Source organism: Nyctereutes procyonoides, unplaced genomic scaffold (genome assembly GCF_905146905.1).
Source record: "Nyctereutes procyonoides isolate TBG_1078 unplaced genomic scaffold, NYPRO_anot_genome, whole genome shotgun sequence".
Taxonomy (NCBI): Eukaryota; Metazoa; Chordata; class Mammalia; order Carnivora; family Canidae; genus Nyctereutes; species Nyctereutes procyonoides.
Genome location: NW_026575031.1, coordinates 214,675 through 230,765, shown reverse-complemented (window position 1 = coordinate 230,765; position 16,091 = coordinate 214,675). Strand labels below are relative to the sequence as shown.

At 39.1% G+C, this 16,091-nt stretch overlaps 1 protein-coding gene across 1 annotated transcript; it reads left to right on the top strand.

The window, feature by feature from the left end:
* Positions 1 to 12,336: 12,336 nt before the first annotated feature.
* LOC129504103 (olfactory receptor 4F3/4F16/4F29-like) lies at positions 12,337 to 13,278 on the top strand. The gene has a single exon (XM_055316614.1). The coding sequence runs from the start codon at positions 12,337 to 12,339 to the stop codon at positions 13,276 to 13,278; it is 942 nt and encodes a 313-aa protein (XP_055172589.1).
* The last annotated feature ends 2,813 nt before the right edge of the window (positions 13,279 to 16,091 follow it).

Here is a 16,091-nt window from a genome sequence, read left to right as displayed (position 1 = left end):
TTTTTCAAAATTCCTTTGGCTATTCCAGGTCTTTTCAGGTTCCATACAAATTTTTGGATTATTTATTCCAACTGTCTGAAAATAAGTTGATGGTATTGCACTGAATGCATAGATTGCTCTAGGTAGCATAGACATATTAACAATATATGTTCCTCCAATCCATAAGCATGGAACATTTTTCCATTGGTGTCTTCCTCAGTTTCTTTCATGAGAGTTCTATAGTTTTCTGAGTATAGATCCTTTGCCTCTTTGGTTATGTTTATTCCTAGGTATCTTATGGTTTTGTGTGCAATTGTAAGTCGGATTGACTCCTTAATTTTTCTTTCTTCTCTCTCATTGTTATTGTATAGAAATGCAACTGATTTCTTTACATTGATTTAATATTCTACCACTTGCTGAATTCCTATATGAGTTTTAGTAATTTTGGAGTGGAATATTTTGTTTCTTCCAAATAGAGCATCATGTCATCTGCAAAGAGGGAGAATTTGACTTCTTTGCTGATTTGATGCCTTTTATTTCTTCTTCTTGTCTGATTGCTGAGGCTAGGACTTCCAATACTATGTTGAATAGCAGTGGTGAGAGTGGACATCCCTATCGTGTTCCTGATCTCAGGGGAAAGGCTCCCAGTGCTTCCCCATTGAGAAGGATATTTGTTGTGAGCTTTTTATAGATGGCTTTTAAGATGCTGAGGAATGTTCCCTCTATCCCTACACTCTGAAGAGTTTTTTTTGTTGTTGTTGTTGCCAGTGGGAATATTTCCTTCTTTTATTTTTATTATTATTTATTAATTATTTTTTTAATAAATTAATTTTTATTGGTGTTCGATTTACCAACATAGAGAATTACACCCAGTGCTCATCCCGTCAAGTGTCCCCCTCAGTGCCCGTCACACATTCACCCCCACCCCCCGCCCTCCTCCCCTTCCACCACCCCTAGTTCATTTCCCAGAGTTAGGAGTCTTTATGTTCTGTGTCCCTTTTTGATATTTCCCACACGTTTCTTCTCCCTTCCCTTATATTCCCTTTCACTATTATTCATATTCCCCAAATGAATGAGAACATACACTGTTTGTCTTTCTCCGATTGATTTACTTCACTCAGCATAATACCCTGCAGTTCCATCCACGTTGAAGCAAATGGTGGGTATTTGTCGTTTCTAATGGCTGAGTAATATTCCATTGTATACATAAACCACATCTTCTTTATCCATTCATCTTTCGATGGACACCGAGGCTCCTTCCACAGTTTGGCTATTGTGGACATGGCTGCTAGAAACATCGGGGTGCAGGTGTCCCGGCATTTCATTGCATCTGAATCTTTGGGGTAAATCCCTAACAGTGCAATTGCTGGGTCATAGGGCAGGTCTATTTTTAACTCTTTGAGGAACCTCCACACAGTTTTCCAGAGTGGCTGCACCAGTTCACATTCCCACCAACAGTGTAAGAGGGTTCCCTTTTCTCCACATCCTCTCCAACATTTGTTGTTTCCTGCCTTGTTAATTTTCCCCATTCTCACTGGTGTGAGGTGGTATCTCATTGTGGTTTTGATTTGTATTTCCCTGATGGCAAGTGATGCAGAGCATTTTCTCATGTGCATGTTGGCCATGTCTGTGTCTTCCTCTGTGAGATTTCTCTTCATGTCTTTTGCCCATTTCATGATTGGATTGTTTGTTTCTTCGCTGTTGAGTTTAATAAGTTCTTTATAGATTTTGGAAACTAGCCCTTTATCTGATATGTTATTTGCAAATATCTTCTCCCATTCTGTAGGTTGTCTTTGAGTTTTGTTGACTGTATCCTTTGCTGTGCAAAAGCTTCTTATCTTGATGAAGTCCCAATAGTTCATTTTTGCTTTTGTTTCTTTTGCTTTCGTGGATGTATCTTGCAAGAAGTTACTGTGGCCAAGTTCAAAAAGGGTGTTGCCTGTGTTCTCCTCTAGGATTTTGATGGAATCTTGTCTCACATTTAGATCTTTCATCCATTTTGAGTTTATCTTTGTGTCTGGTGCAAGAGAGTGGTCTAGTTTCATTCTTCTGCATGTGGATGTCCAATTTTCCCAGCACCATTTATTGAAGAGACTGTCTTTCTTCCAGTGGATAGTCTTTCCTCCTTTGTCGAATATTAGTTGACCATAAAGTTGAGGGTCCACTTCTGGATTCTCTATTCTGTTCCACTGATCTATGTGTCTGTTTTTGTGCCAGTACCACACTGTCTTGATGACCACAGCTTTGTAGTACAACCTGAAATCTGGCATTGTGATGCCCCCAGCTATGGTTTTCTTTTTTAAAATTCCCCTGGCTATTCGGGGTCTTTTCTGATTCCACACAAATCTTAAAATAATTTGTTCTAACTCTCTGAAGAAAGTCCATGGTATTTTGATAGGGATTGCATTAAACGTGTACATTGCCCTGGGTAACATTGACATTTTCACAATATTAATTCTGCCAATCCATGAGCATGGGATATTTTTCCATCTCTTTGTGTCTTCCTCAATTTCTTTCAGAAGTGTTCTATAGTTTTTAGGGTATAGATCCTTTACCTCTTTGGTTAGGTTTATTCCTAGGTATCTTATGCTTTTGGGTGCAATTGTAAATGGGATTGACTCCTTAATTTCTCTTTCTTCAGTCTCATTGTTAGTGTATAGAAATGCCATTGATTTCTGGGCATTGATTTTGTATCCTGCCGTGCTACCAAATTGCTGTATGAGTTCTAGCAATCTTGGGGTGGAGGCTTTTGGGTTTTCTATGTAGAGTATCATGTCATCAGTGAAGAGGGAGAGTTTGACTTCTTCTTTGCCAATTTGAATGCCTTTAATGTCTTTTTGTTGTCTGATTGCTGAGGCGAGGACTTCCAATACTATGTTGAATAGCAGTGGTGAGAGTGGACATCCCTGTCTTGTTCCTGATCTTAGGGGAAAGGATCCCAGTGCTTCCCCATTGAGAATGATATTTGCTGTGGGCTTTTCGTAGATGGCTTTTAAGATGTCCAGGAAAGTTCCCTCTATCCCTACACTCCGAAGAGTTTTGATCAGGAATGGATGCTGTATTTTGTCAAATGCTTTCTCTGCATCTAATGAGAGGATCATATGGTTCTTGGTTTTTCTCTTGCTGATATGATCAATCACATTGATTGTTTTACGAGTGTTGAACCAGCCTTGCATCCCAGGGATAAATCCCACTTGGTCAAGCTGAATAATCTTCTTAATGTATTGTTGGATCTTATTGGCTAGTATCTTGTTGAAAATTTTTGCATCTGTGTTCATCAGAGATATTGGTCTATAATTCTCCTTTTTGGTGGGGTCTTTGGTTTTGGAATTAAGGTGATGCTGGTCTCATAGAACGAGTTTGGAAGTACTCCACCTCCTTCTATCTTTCCGAACAGCTTTAGTAGAATAGGTACGGTTTCTTCTTTAAACGTTTGATAGAATTCCCCTGGGAAGTCATCTGGCCCTGGACTTTTGTGTCTTGAGAGGTTTTTGATGACTGCTTCAATTTCCTCCCTGGTTATTTGCCTGTTCAGGCTTTCTATTTCTTCCTGTTCCAGTTTTGGTAGTTTGTGGTTTTCCAGAAATACGTCCATTTCTTCTAGATTGCCTAATTTATTGGCATATAGCTGCTCATAATAAGTTTTTAAAATAGTTTGTATTTCCTTGGTATTGGTGGTGATCTCTCCTTTCTCATTCATGATTTTTTGCCCAGCTGTGGAAGGAGCCTCGGTGTCCATCGATAGATGAATGGATAAATATGTATACAAAAGAATATTACTCTACCATTTGAAACGACAAATACCCACCATTTGCTTCGATGTGAAGGGACCTGGAGATTATTATGCTGAGTGAAATAAGTCAACCGGAAAAGGACAAACATTATATGGTCTCATTCATTTGGGGAATATAAAAATTAGTGAAAAGGAAGAAAGGGAAAGGAGAGAAAATGAGTGAAAATATCAGTGCGAGTGACGAAACATGAGAGACACCCAACTCTGGGAAATGAACAAGGGGTAGTGGAAGGGGAGGTAGGTGGGGGGTTGGGGTGACTGGGTGATGGGCACTGAGGGGGGGCACTTGGTGGGATGAGCACTGGGTGTTATGCTATATGTTGGCAAATTGACTCCAATAAAAAAATTAAAAAATTAAAAAATATATAAAGAACTTAGAGAACTCAACACCAAAATCACAAGTAATCTGATTAAAAATGGGTGTCTGACTGGCTCAGTTGGAAGAGCATGTAACTCTTGATCTCAGGGTCATAAGTTGGATCCCCACATTGGGTGCAGAGATTACTTAAATAAATAACTTTTAAAAATGGGCAGAAGATCTGACGTTTTTCCAGAGAAGACATACAGGTGACCAAAAGATGCATAAAAAGATGCTCAACATCATTAATCATCAGGGAAATGAAAATCAAAGCCACAATGAGACATATTGCATTACACCTGTCAGAATGCCTGGTATCAAAAAGGCAAGAAATAACAAGTGTTGGTGAGGAGGTGGAGAAAAAGGAATCCTTGTGCTCTGTTGGTGGGAATGTATATTGGTGCAGCCACTGTGGAAAACAGTTTGGGGGTTCCTCAGAAAATCAAAAATAGGAATCCCATACAATCTAGTAATTGGGTAAAATACTGGGTATTTACCCAAAGAAAATGAAAACACTTAATTCAAAAAGATACATGCACCCGTATGTTTATTTCAGCATTATTTATAATAACCAAGATATGGAAATAACCTAAGTGTCTATTAATAGATTAAGAGATAAAGAAGATGTGATATAAATACACAATGGAATATTATTCAGCCACAAGAAAGGAAGATATCCTCCCATTTGTGACAACATGGATGGATCTAAAGATATCATACTAAGTAAAATAAGTCAGACAGAGAAAGACAAACCCCATATAATTTCACTTACATGTGAAATCTAAAAAAAAAAAAAAAAAGAACAGACAAGAAACAAACAAAAAACCAGACTCTTAAATACATAGAACAACTGGTTGTTGCCAGAGGGGGATGGATGAAATACATAAAGGGGATCAAGAAGTACAAACTTCCATTATAAAATAAATAAGTCACAGAGATGAAAAGTACAGCTTAGGGAATAACATCAGCAAGACTGTCACTGTTGTTTGGTGACAGATGGTGACTAGACTGATCTTGGTGAGCACTGAGTAATTAACAGAAGGGTTGAATCAATATGTTGTGTACCTGAAATTAATGCCACATTGTATGTTTATTATACTTCAATTAAAAATGTTTATTTTTGTTTTTCTTAAAAAAAACCCACAATGGGAATCACAATCTCATTTTGCTATGTATTGTCAAATGGCCAATCTCCCTCCTGTATCCACCCTCTGTGCTCCTTGACAGGAAGTTGATCTGTGATCTTTGGTCATATATTCCCTCATTAACCCAAGGCACCCACAGTTATTTCTAAGAGTCCTCAGTTCTCTTCACAAACAACAGCCTTCCATGAGCAAACTGCTGGGAAGGCTCTATAAGTGCTGTGCTGTTTCAGATTTTCATATATTTATATGGGCTGTTCCTTCTATCACTGCTCAAAGTCACACTATCACCCAACTGTTACCTTTTTGATGAAGACTTTTCATACTTTCCACTTATATCTTATTACTTATCTTCTATGTGGAGCTTTTATTTTTGTATTTTTAAAATATTTTTATTTATTTATTTGACAGAGAGAGAGAGAGTGAGAGTGCACAGGTAGGCAGAGCAGAAGGCAGAGGGAGAGGGAGAAGCAGGCTCCCCACTGAGCAGAGAGCCCCACTTGGGGACTCGATCCCAGGGCCCTCAGACCATGACCTGAGTTGAAGGCAGATGCTTAACCAACTGAGCCACCGAGGCGCTCCAGTGTGGAGCTTTTAATACTACATTTATACTCTATTTAAATATTCACATTTCTCTCATTCAAGGGCTGTGAATTCTTTGAGGGAGATTCCATGTCTTCTATCCTGCTCCTCCTCCTGTATAATTATCATTTGTAACAGGACTTGGTGTATTAGAATCTCAAATAGAGTTTTTAGAAATAATGTGAACTCCTTGAAATTTTCACCCTTTTCTCTACCATCCTGATCAATGGTCTTTGAACGTGTAAAGAAAAATGTTTTGTCAGCACACTATTTAGACATCAGAAAAGCCTTGAGTGAAGCAGAAGATATATCCATATCATAAAAATCTTATAAATATTTATTTGGCAGAGTAATTGACATTTAGAGGTTAAAATATTGATGTGACCCTTAGATAGATGAATAGGTAATTCAGGATAGTGTCAAAAAACAAGGAGTCTTTACGTTCTTGGTGGCTCTTTTTCTTGGACTGTTGTATTGTCTAAACCCAGAATATATTGGTTTTTCTTTTTTTTAACCTGTTCAAATGCATACATCTAGAAAACAAATACTCAGTTGTGTGTGTTTGCATCTGTCTTGTATGTATACATATGGGAGAACAGTAAAGATGATTTTCAGTAAAAGGCAATTAAAAGAGGGTTGCCTAGGTGGCTTAGTTTGGTTAAGCATCTGATTCTTGATCTCAGCTCAGGTCTTTTTTTTTTTTTTTAAGATTTTATTCATCTATTCATGAGAGTCACAGAGAGGGAGAGGTAGAGACATAGGCAGAGGGAGAAGCAGGTTCCATGCAGGGAGCCCGGTGTGGAACTTGACCCGGGACTCCAGGATCACGCCCTGAGCTGAGGGCAGATGCCCAACCACTGAGCAATCCAGGCATCCCTCAACTCAGGTCTTGGTCTTGGGGTTGTGGGTTCAGGCTCTGTGGTGGGCTCCACAATGGGCATAGAGCCTACATTAACAAATAGTAATCAAAATATATTTACATGAGTCTTTCATGAGGATTTCATCTTTACCTCAAGCCCTGAGGTAAAAAAAAAATACCAAACAAACCAAAACCATGAAACCTACTTATTCATGAGGGAGCTCTTCCCCTAGGTGACTCATTAACTTTCTCCTCTTACTTTGCTCTGGGAAAATCAGTCTTCTTCTGAGATGATTCCCAGCACAGACTGAAATCATATTAGTCTTCCCTGTGCTATTTGGTGCCATTTTGAACTACCTTCTGTATTGCTAATTAGCTCTCTCTTTTCCATTCTGGGGGAATTTCAAATAGATCCATATGCCGATGTGAGTTTTCTGAGGATGCTATCTTAGGTCTGCTATAAATAACATGTTGGTGAGAAAGATAGGTAGAACAAATGCAATCAGATTGTTGTGTTTTGTTGACTAAGATGTTTTCTGGTAACTAAATCAGAGCTTGAAATCACCACTAGAGATTTCAAACTGTGATTTAGTTGTGATCCAGGAGAGGAGGGCACTCAAGAAGACAAGGAGTTGAGAAGAGTAGTTGAGTCAATGGGTAGGGTTTGAAAAATATTCTGCAGGGAACTTATGTTGGTCTCTAGGCAGGGATAAAGAGGTACTCAGTGTCATGTATTTAAGGGTAAGAACCATGACGTAGAACGGTCAGGTACAATCTAGGAGGCACACAGGAGTGTAAATGACATCATAATGCACATGGAATATATAGAGTTAGCTCAGATTAGTTTGGCAGTGAACATCCACACCAGAGCTGGTAATAGTATCTGACTTTGGTTGCGGATCACAACTTCTATGTGGACCAAGCAAAAAGAATTATCCAATTTAGTCAGTGTTTGCCAAAGAAGCGGGAATTGCATGTTCTCTCCTCCTACACTGACCATTTAATTAGTTACTATAATAAATGACTGAGGAGAAAAAAAATCTGAAGTAATTGCTGAGGTCAAATATTCTAATTTATTTAATTGGACCCTGGTCTTATCAGAAGGATTCAGAAAACCTTGATATCTGGGTTATTTGTATATCCATTGATTCATTCAACAAAAAATACTTCTTCAGCATCTGTTATAGTTTGAACATTAACCAGAGTTCCGGGAATACAGAGAAAAATACACAATTTCTTCCCCCTATGAGCTAGACTCACTGGGAGTAGGAGATAGAAACTGGAAGTAACATTGCATCATTGCACCTGGAGAAGGGACAGCTGAGAGGTGGAAAGGTAAGTAAGGGAAGAATATTATTTTGGGAAATGTCTCATTAAAAAAGAAGTGGAAAGAATGGGGAAAACTTTGGTTTCAAGTTAAGGATCTGTCATTCTCCATGGTAGATGAGGCTTTCTGTCAAATATTTTCTGAGAAGGAAAATTCAGGTCCTTGTCTTTATGAGATTATCTTATCTTTCTTTCTTTCTTTTTTTTTTAGCTTATCTTTCTAAAGGACTTTTACGGGGTGTGTGGCTAGAAGTGTTTGGACTTTTTAATACATAAGCTAGTTTTTAATTCCTTTCCTATATTTTTGGGCATATTTGTCTCTGGTTTCAGAATTTGAGGGAAATTTCATTCTGTTTTCCTTTTCTCTTTCTCTTCTACATGATTCTTTTTATTGCTCTTGCCCTATTACTTACCCCTTTGCTTAATTTCTGTTTTATCATTAAATTATTTTTTCTCTCCACTCCTCACCATAATTCTTCTCTCTTTATATGTTTTCTTTATCTTCATCTTCTAAAATATCTTATTTTAAACACTTAAGTTGAAATTGCAAAGGAATCAATTCAAATTAATTTAGCAAACACTGACTTTCTAAAACTGACAATTCTGCCCTCTGAAACTCTCCTAGGATGAAGACAGAAATGAATAATGCAGGTGTGCTCTCCTGTGGTGCTTGGAAACACAGAAACCAAATCATGCACATGTAACTATACTGCGGGGCCAAAGATGCTGTGCTAAGTATGAAGTGATACAGGAAAGAGAGGGAACAAGATTTTTTTCCCTGCTAGGATAAATGGGGAGGTTTCATGAAATAGGTGGTACTTCAATGGAGCTGTGAAAAAAAAAATTTCATGATAGATGGAACAGCATTTTTTATTTGGAAGAGAGAGTTTGAAGAAAAGGAAGGAAAGAGATTCAGAGATGGGGAAGGGTTTGATTTGGCGACCATAGGGTAAGTTAGTGCTGGGGTCCAAACACAGAGGCCCTAGAATCTTGGGGTTGTGTTTTAATAACCTTATTATAATATTTAAATATTATATTATAATATTATATTATAATATAATATTACTTTGTCTTCACAAATAATATTATATTATAATATTATATTATAATATTATAATATTTCTTTGTGTCTTCACAAATTCTTTTCTTTTTCCCTTCCTGACTGAACAATACATGACCCTTGTATTTTGCAAGGCTAAGCCTTCTTGATCTTTATTTTTTATTTCATTCATTTCTGCTTTTCCACAGCCCCAATTGGTCTGCTTTTCCACAGACCAATTACCTCCAGCTATTGTGCACCTTCATATTCTCCTCTACTGTTCCTGTTCACTTCTGTTTATTCATTAAAAAGTCCTTTTATTTTGGTCTCTCTCCAAGTATCCTTCTCCTCTTTTATTTTTAAATTGTATACTCTCAATAGACTAACTTTCTTAACAACCTATGTTTAACCTTAACCCCGGGCAATTTGAGTTTGTTCCTCTCTTGTTCATTCCATAAATATTTATGGGGCACATCTCATGTTACATTCTAGGCACTGAGAATACATTAGTGAAGAATTCCTAGAATGCCTTGCCTTCAAATACCAATTTTTCTTATTATTGATCCCAGAAACACTGAATTGATCCTTATTCTTCTTGATTTCACTGCAACACTATTTATCTTCTGAAATAATTTCATTTCCTGACTTCTAGATCCCTGAACTCTCTGGTTCTCGGGAAAGTTTTCTTTCCTTGTTTTTTGTTTCTTTTTCCCAGACTTAATTCATTTATTCATGAGAGACGCAGAGAGAGAAGCAGAGACACAGGCTGAGGGAGGAGCAGGCTCCCTGCAGGGAACTTGATGTGGAACTCCTTCCCAGGATCCGGGATCACATCCTGAGTTGAAGGCAGATGCTCAATCCCTGAGCTACCCAGGTGTCCCTTTCCCAGACTTTAAATCTTGGGCTTTTCTTATAGCATATTTGACCTTTCCTCTAGATACATATATTTCTTGGAGCTTCAATGATCATATCTATGTAGATGATTTCTAAGTGACCTCTCTAGACTTAGCTCCTTAAAAAAACCCAAAACACTACATGTATCGCATTCCACAACTTAAATCCCCAGAATGCCTAATATGAGCAGTTAGACTATATATCTCCCTCTAAACATTGCTGTAGCTGCATCCTACAGGATTTGGTATAAAGATATTTTGTGGGGATCTTTGGGTGGCTCAGCGTTTTAGCGCCTGCCTTTGGTCCCCGAGGATTGAGTCCCCGCATCGGGCTTCCTGCGTGGAGCCTGCTTCTCCCTCTGCCTGTGTCTCTGCCTCTCTTTCTGTGTCTCTCATTAATAAATAAATAAATAAAATCTTAAAAAAATATTTTGTGACTCAGTTTAAAATGTTTTCCAATTTCCATTGTGATTTCATCTTTGACCCAAGAGTTACGAGTGTGTTTCCTAATTTCCAAACACAGGAAGATTTTCCAGTTATATTTTGGTCAGTGGTACCACCTTAAATGTTTTGGGGCTGGAATATGGTCTGTGTGGTAGCAATCTTTTGAAATTTGTTAAGATTTACTCTATAATACAGCCTATGGTAAAGTTTTGTAGTGTTCTCCGAATGCTCGAGTATTCTGCATATATTGGGGACAGGGATCTCTACAATTCAATTTGATTAATCATGTTTTTAAACCTTCATTATACTGACTGAGATATTTTGTTGGTTTGTCCTAATTGCTCAGCGAAAGAAGTATCTCACGCTCTCACTATTTTCACAAATATACAGTATTTCTGTTTCCTTTTGTAATTCTGCCAGTTTTTTCTTTTTGTGTTTTTAAGCATTTGGAAGTCCCTGTGGGCCAGTAGAAGCAACAACTTGTTGCCATATAATACTTAATACCTTTTTTTCCTTTCCCTTCACAGCTCTGTTTAAATCCTTTTCCACTTCTCTCTTGACATGGCTTCCTGACATCAGAGGAGAACCCAGGGTGAAATTTTAAACAGAGACAGTAATAACAAGGGAAGTTGGTGAGAGATGGAGTGAGATTAGGACCAGGAGATATAGGGCCTTTTTCAAATCTACTTACGTGCCCCTGTCATCATGGTTTGACCAAATGAATAGATAGATGTGATGGTTAATTTTCAGAATATAAAAATTAGTGAAGGAATAAAGGGGAAAGGAGAGAAAATGAGTGGGAAATATCAGTGAGGGTGACAAAGCACGAGAGACACCTAACTCTGGGAAATGAAAAAGGGGTAGTGAAAAGGGAGCCACAGGGGAGTTGGGGGTGAATGGGTGATGGGCACTTGAGGGGGGCACTTGGCGGGATGAGGACTTCTAAATGTTGGCAAATTGAACTCCAATAAAAAAATTTAAAAAAATGTACATTGTTTTAGAAATATATTGTTTAAAAGATTTATATATTTATTTGAGAGAGAGGGTCCGAGGGTGAGCAGAGGGAGAGAGAGAGAGAGAGAGAGAGAGAGTGAGGGGAAGCAGACTCCCTGATGACTGCCAGGCTAGATACAGGGCTCAATCTCGTGCCCCTGAGGTCATGACCTGAGCTGACACCAAGAGCCTGACCCTTAAGTGACTGAGCCTCTCGGGCGACCCTATATTCTCTTAAATAGATAGTATGGTGGCCTTGTGTTGTGTCAGCTTAGCTAGATTGAATTACATACTCTCAGATTCCTTTTTCTGTATGTTTCCAACTAGAATACATTGTAAGGGAGATGCTTTTGCAATATTTCTAGGTTAAAGTGAAGCAGCTGTCCTACTTGTAGTTCACACACTTTGTCATTTCTCTGCTGTCTTGTCTCATTGGTGTGAGGCAGTGGCCAGAACTGCAGCTGCCACACCTCCCTCGGGAGGCTTCTTGAGCTCGTCTGACTTGTGGGCCAGCTGTGTGTTCAGCTCTGTGGTGGAGGGCCCTGGCTTCTGCAGTACATCTGCACCATCGGGGTTAGAGGCGATGAGCACTGGCACTAACTTTTGTCTGACCTCAGAGACTTTAGCTTTTGCTTGTGGGTTCTAGTTAATTCTCGCCTTCCTCCACTGTGCATCCATCTTCTTTTGCTGGCTGCCTGTCCTGTGGACTTCAAGCTATGGTAGCCGGTGCAAAGACAACAGACTTACAGAGACTACTGAACCAGTTTCCAAGGTCATATAAGGTCAAAGCACTAACACATCCCTTAGTATATTATCTCCTAGTGGTTCTGCTTCTCTAATGTAACCTTGACTGATATGGTCACTAACCCCAATTTCTTGTGTTTTCCTGTTCTTTCAGGCCAATTTGGAGCCCAAAGTGACTGCAACCATGGGGGGAGGAAATAATTCGGTAGTGTCTGAGATTGTGTTGGTGGGACTCACCAGTTCTTTGGAGATGCAGCTTGTCCTATTTCTAGTTTTCTCTGTGTTCTATGTAACAGGTATTTTAGGAAACCTCCTCATTGTGCTCACAGTGATTTCTGATTCACATTTACATTCCCCCATGTACCTCCTGCTGGCCAACCTCTCCTTTATTGACATATGGGTTTCCTCCATTGCAGCTCCCAAGATGATCTCTGATTTTTTCAAGGAGAGAAAAGTAATCTCTTTCCAAGGCTGCATTGCTCAGATGTTCTTCATTCATGTTATTGGAGGAACTGAGATGGTTCTGCTCATTTTCATGGCCCTTGACCGTTATGTTGCTATATGCAGGCCTCTCCACTATCTAGCCATCATGAACTTCAGAACTTGCATTTCACTCCTGGTGGTGGCCTGGGCCATTGGGATCATCCACTCATTGATCCAACTGGTGTTTGTTGTAAACCTGCCATTTTGTGGCCCCAATGAGGTGGACAGCTTTTACTGTGATCTTCCTCGATTTATTAGGCTTGCCTGCACAGACACCTACAGATTAGAGCTCATGGTCACTGCCAATAGTGGCTTCATCTCTCTGGGAACTTTTTCCATTTTGGTTATTTCCTATATCTTCATCTTGGTCATCGTTTGGCAACGTTCCTCAGGTGGTTTGTCCAAGGCCCTCTCTACACTGTCAGCTCACATAACAGTGGTGGTCTTATTTTTTGGTCCATGTATTTTTGTGTACTCATGGCCATTTCCCACAGTGCCAGTGGATAAGTTCCTTGCCATTTTTGATGTAATTATTACTCCATTTCTGAACCCTGCCATCTACACTTTTAGGAATAAAGAGATGAAAGTGGCTATGAGGAGAATATTCAGTCAGGTGTTGAGCTTCCAGAAGCTGTTTAAGTGACTTTGATATCAAGGAAGACAGGCATCTCTGATATTCCCTGCCGTTGCTGCAGACATGAATCCAAGGAAACACAGCACCATGGGTGGTCTACTGACTAGTTTAATTATTGATTCCAGGATTTTCTTACTGTGTTTTCTGTCCATAGCCAAGGAGGATATAGTTTGATTCCTTATGAAATATGACAGAATAAAAAGTATTAATATACAATTGTTTGTACATTTTCTTGCCTCTCCTTGATAAGGAAGATTTTGGACTGGCTTCTTCTTTATCTTTTCCTACTCTGTGTTCCCAGGAGTATCTTTCTTGTCAGAATGATTTTGTGGTTTGTAATGCAGCATCTGAAGAAAAGTGCTTTAGAAATATTAGAAAATTGCAGTTTTAGGGATAGTGTTTTTTTCTTTTGAGTTTGTATAGTGAGACGTGTGAGATTAGCTATAGTGTGTGAAGAAATTAAAGACAAAGACAGGATTTTAAAGAGATACTGTTGTCTGTCTCTTACCTTTCAATATATATTGTCCTTTAGTAAATGAAAGCAAAGATCTAAAGTTATTTTGAAGTGTGTGTGTGTGTTTGTGTGTGTATTTATCACAACATCAGCCTGACATTGGACCACTGGTTTATGGCTTCTTAAACTTTTCAACCAATGCAGTAACAATTATGCATTAACCTTTATAATTACTCCAGGACTTTCAACAGCTGTATTCCTGTACTGTCAGGGAGTTAAATAATGGGGACCTGGTAATGAGCAAAGACAAGGACCTGTTTATTAATTTTGTCCCAGGTAGTGCTAATCCTTACCCTAATTATAATGAAATCAGCAATGATTCCTCAGAAGTAGGTAACCTGTCTTCTTTTATAGTGACATGGTTAAGAGCACACTCTCTTGGGCCAGACTGCCTGACTTTAAATCTTAGCTTTGCGTTTTGACTAACACATAGATTGCTTAACTTTCTTATGCCTAAATTTTGTCATCTGTAAAATAGAGGTAAGTTGAACCATCTGAATTTTTCTTTTTTTAAGATTTTATTTATTTATTCATGAGAGACACACAGAGAGACAGAGAGAGGGAGAGACACAGGCAGAGGGAGAAGCAGGCTCCATGCAGGAAGCCCAATGTGGGACTCAATCTCGGAACCCCAAGACCATGCCCTGGGCCAAAGGAAGGCACTAAACTGCTGAGCCATCCAGGGATCCCTGAAATTTCTGATCTTTGTTTGTGACTTACTGAAATGGCAGTTCCTTTATGGTAGATACCTTCCTCATAAGTTTATAAGACTTCACTAAGCTAGTATTTGTCAAGTGCTTACAAAATCCTTGATCTAGAGTATTATATAAGTGCCTGTGCAATGAAATGAAATAAAACATTAAAACCACTTCTCAGTTTTGATGACATTCTTCCATGCTTTCTACAAATTATTTCCTTTCCTTTCTAGATCCATTTATCAGGGCAGCCCGGTGTCTCAGTGGTTTAACACTGCCTTCCACCTAGGGCGTGATCCTGGAGACCTGGGGTGGAGTCCCACATCGGGCTCCCTGCATGGAGCCTACTCCTCCCTCTGCCTGTGTCTCTGCCTCTGTTTGCCTGTGTGTGTCTCTCATAGATAAATAAAATATATATTAAAAAATCCATTTATCAGACCTTGATGGAGAAACACACTTTTCCTACAGGACTAAAGTATTCTATTTTATTTATTTGTTCATTTAGTTTTAAACATACTTTATTATTTGAGAGAGGGAAGGAGCATCAGAGAGAGAGAAGAGAAGAGAGAGCAACCATCAGGGGAAGAAGCAGGAGAGGGAGAAGCAGGCTCCTTTCTGATCAGGGAACCTGATGCTGGGCTCCATCTCTGGACTCTGAGATCATGACCTGAGCCAAAGGCAGATGCTTAGCTGACTGAGCCACCAGGTGGCCCAGGACTGAAGGATTTTAAACGATAAAAGTCGTTGAATACAGAGACTTCAAAATGCCACAATTTGATTTACTTTATACACTTCCTTTCATATTCAAATTGCATCCTAATGCTCTGTGCAATAGTTCTAAGAAGCCTGTCTTGGTTATCTCTGGTGTTTTTTTTTTTCTAATATGCTGGAAGAAGTTAACAAACTGACTAGGGTATAAAAAAATTAAATAAATAGAAATTCAATTAACCAAAAAAGGTATTGAATATTTACTATGTTCTAAATCCTATGCTAGGAGCTGTAGAAAATTGTGTGAGAAGGATATAACTTGGGGTGCCTGGGTGGCTTAGTTGGTTAAGTGCTCCATGCTTGATTTTGACTCAGATCATGTTCTCATAGGTCCTGGGATTTATCAAGTGTCCACATACAGCAGGGAGTCGGCTTGAGTTTGTCTCCCTCTGCCGCTCTCCCTATGCTTGCATGTGTGCTGTCTCTCTCAAAGAAATGCGTCTTAAAAAATAAGGACGTATACAACTGAATTGTATGAAAAGATGATCCATCTCTGAGGCTACAAAAAGCACTTCATAAAAAAAAGAAAAGCACTTCATGAAAGTAAGGGGTGTGATAGGGTGGGCAGACTCAACAACAGGGTTTAGTAGAGGGAATTCATGAATTTGTGAATGTCATGAAAGTGGTTAGACCCCATGCTGACCAGTCTGTGCTGGGTGTGTGCATGCCCTAGGAAGAAGGGAAGCTCATGGGGAGCTCTGGAGGCTTTGGGCAGGTTGACAGCACAGCAAGATGGGAGATGCATACCTACTCTATCTACCTCACTGTCTGACCGGGATTGGTTAAAGCTGACAAGATCTGGCTCTGCCAACTTCATTGAACCTTTATTGCTCTTCTTAGCCATT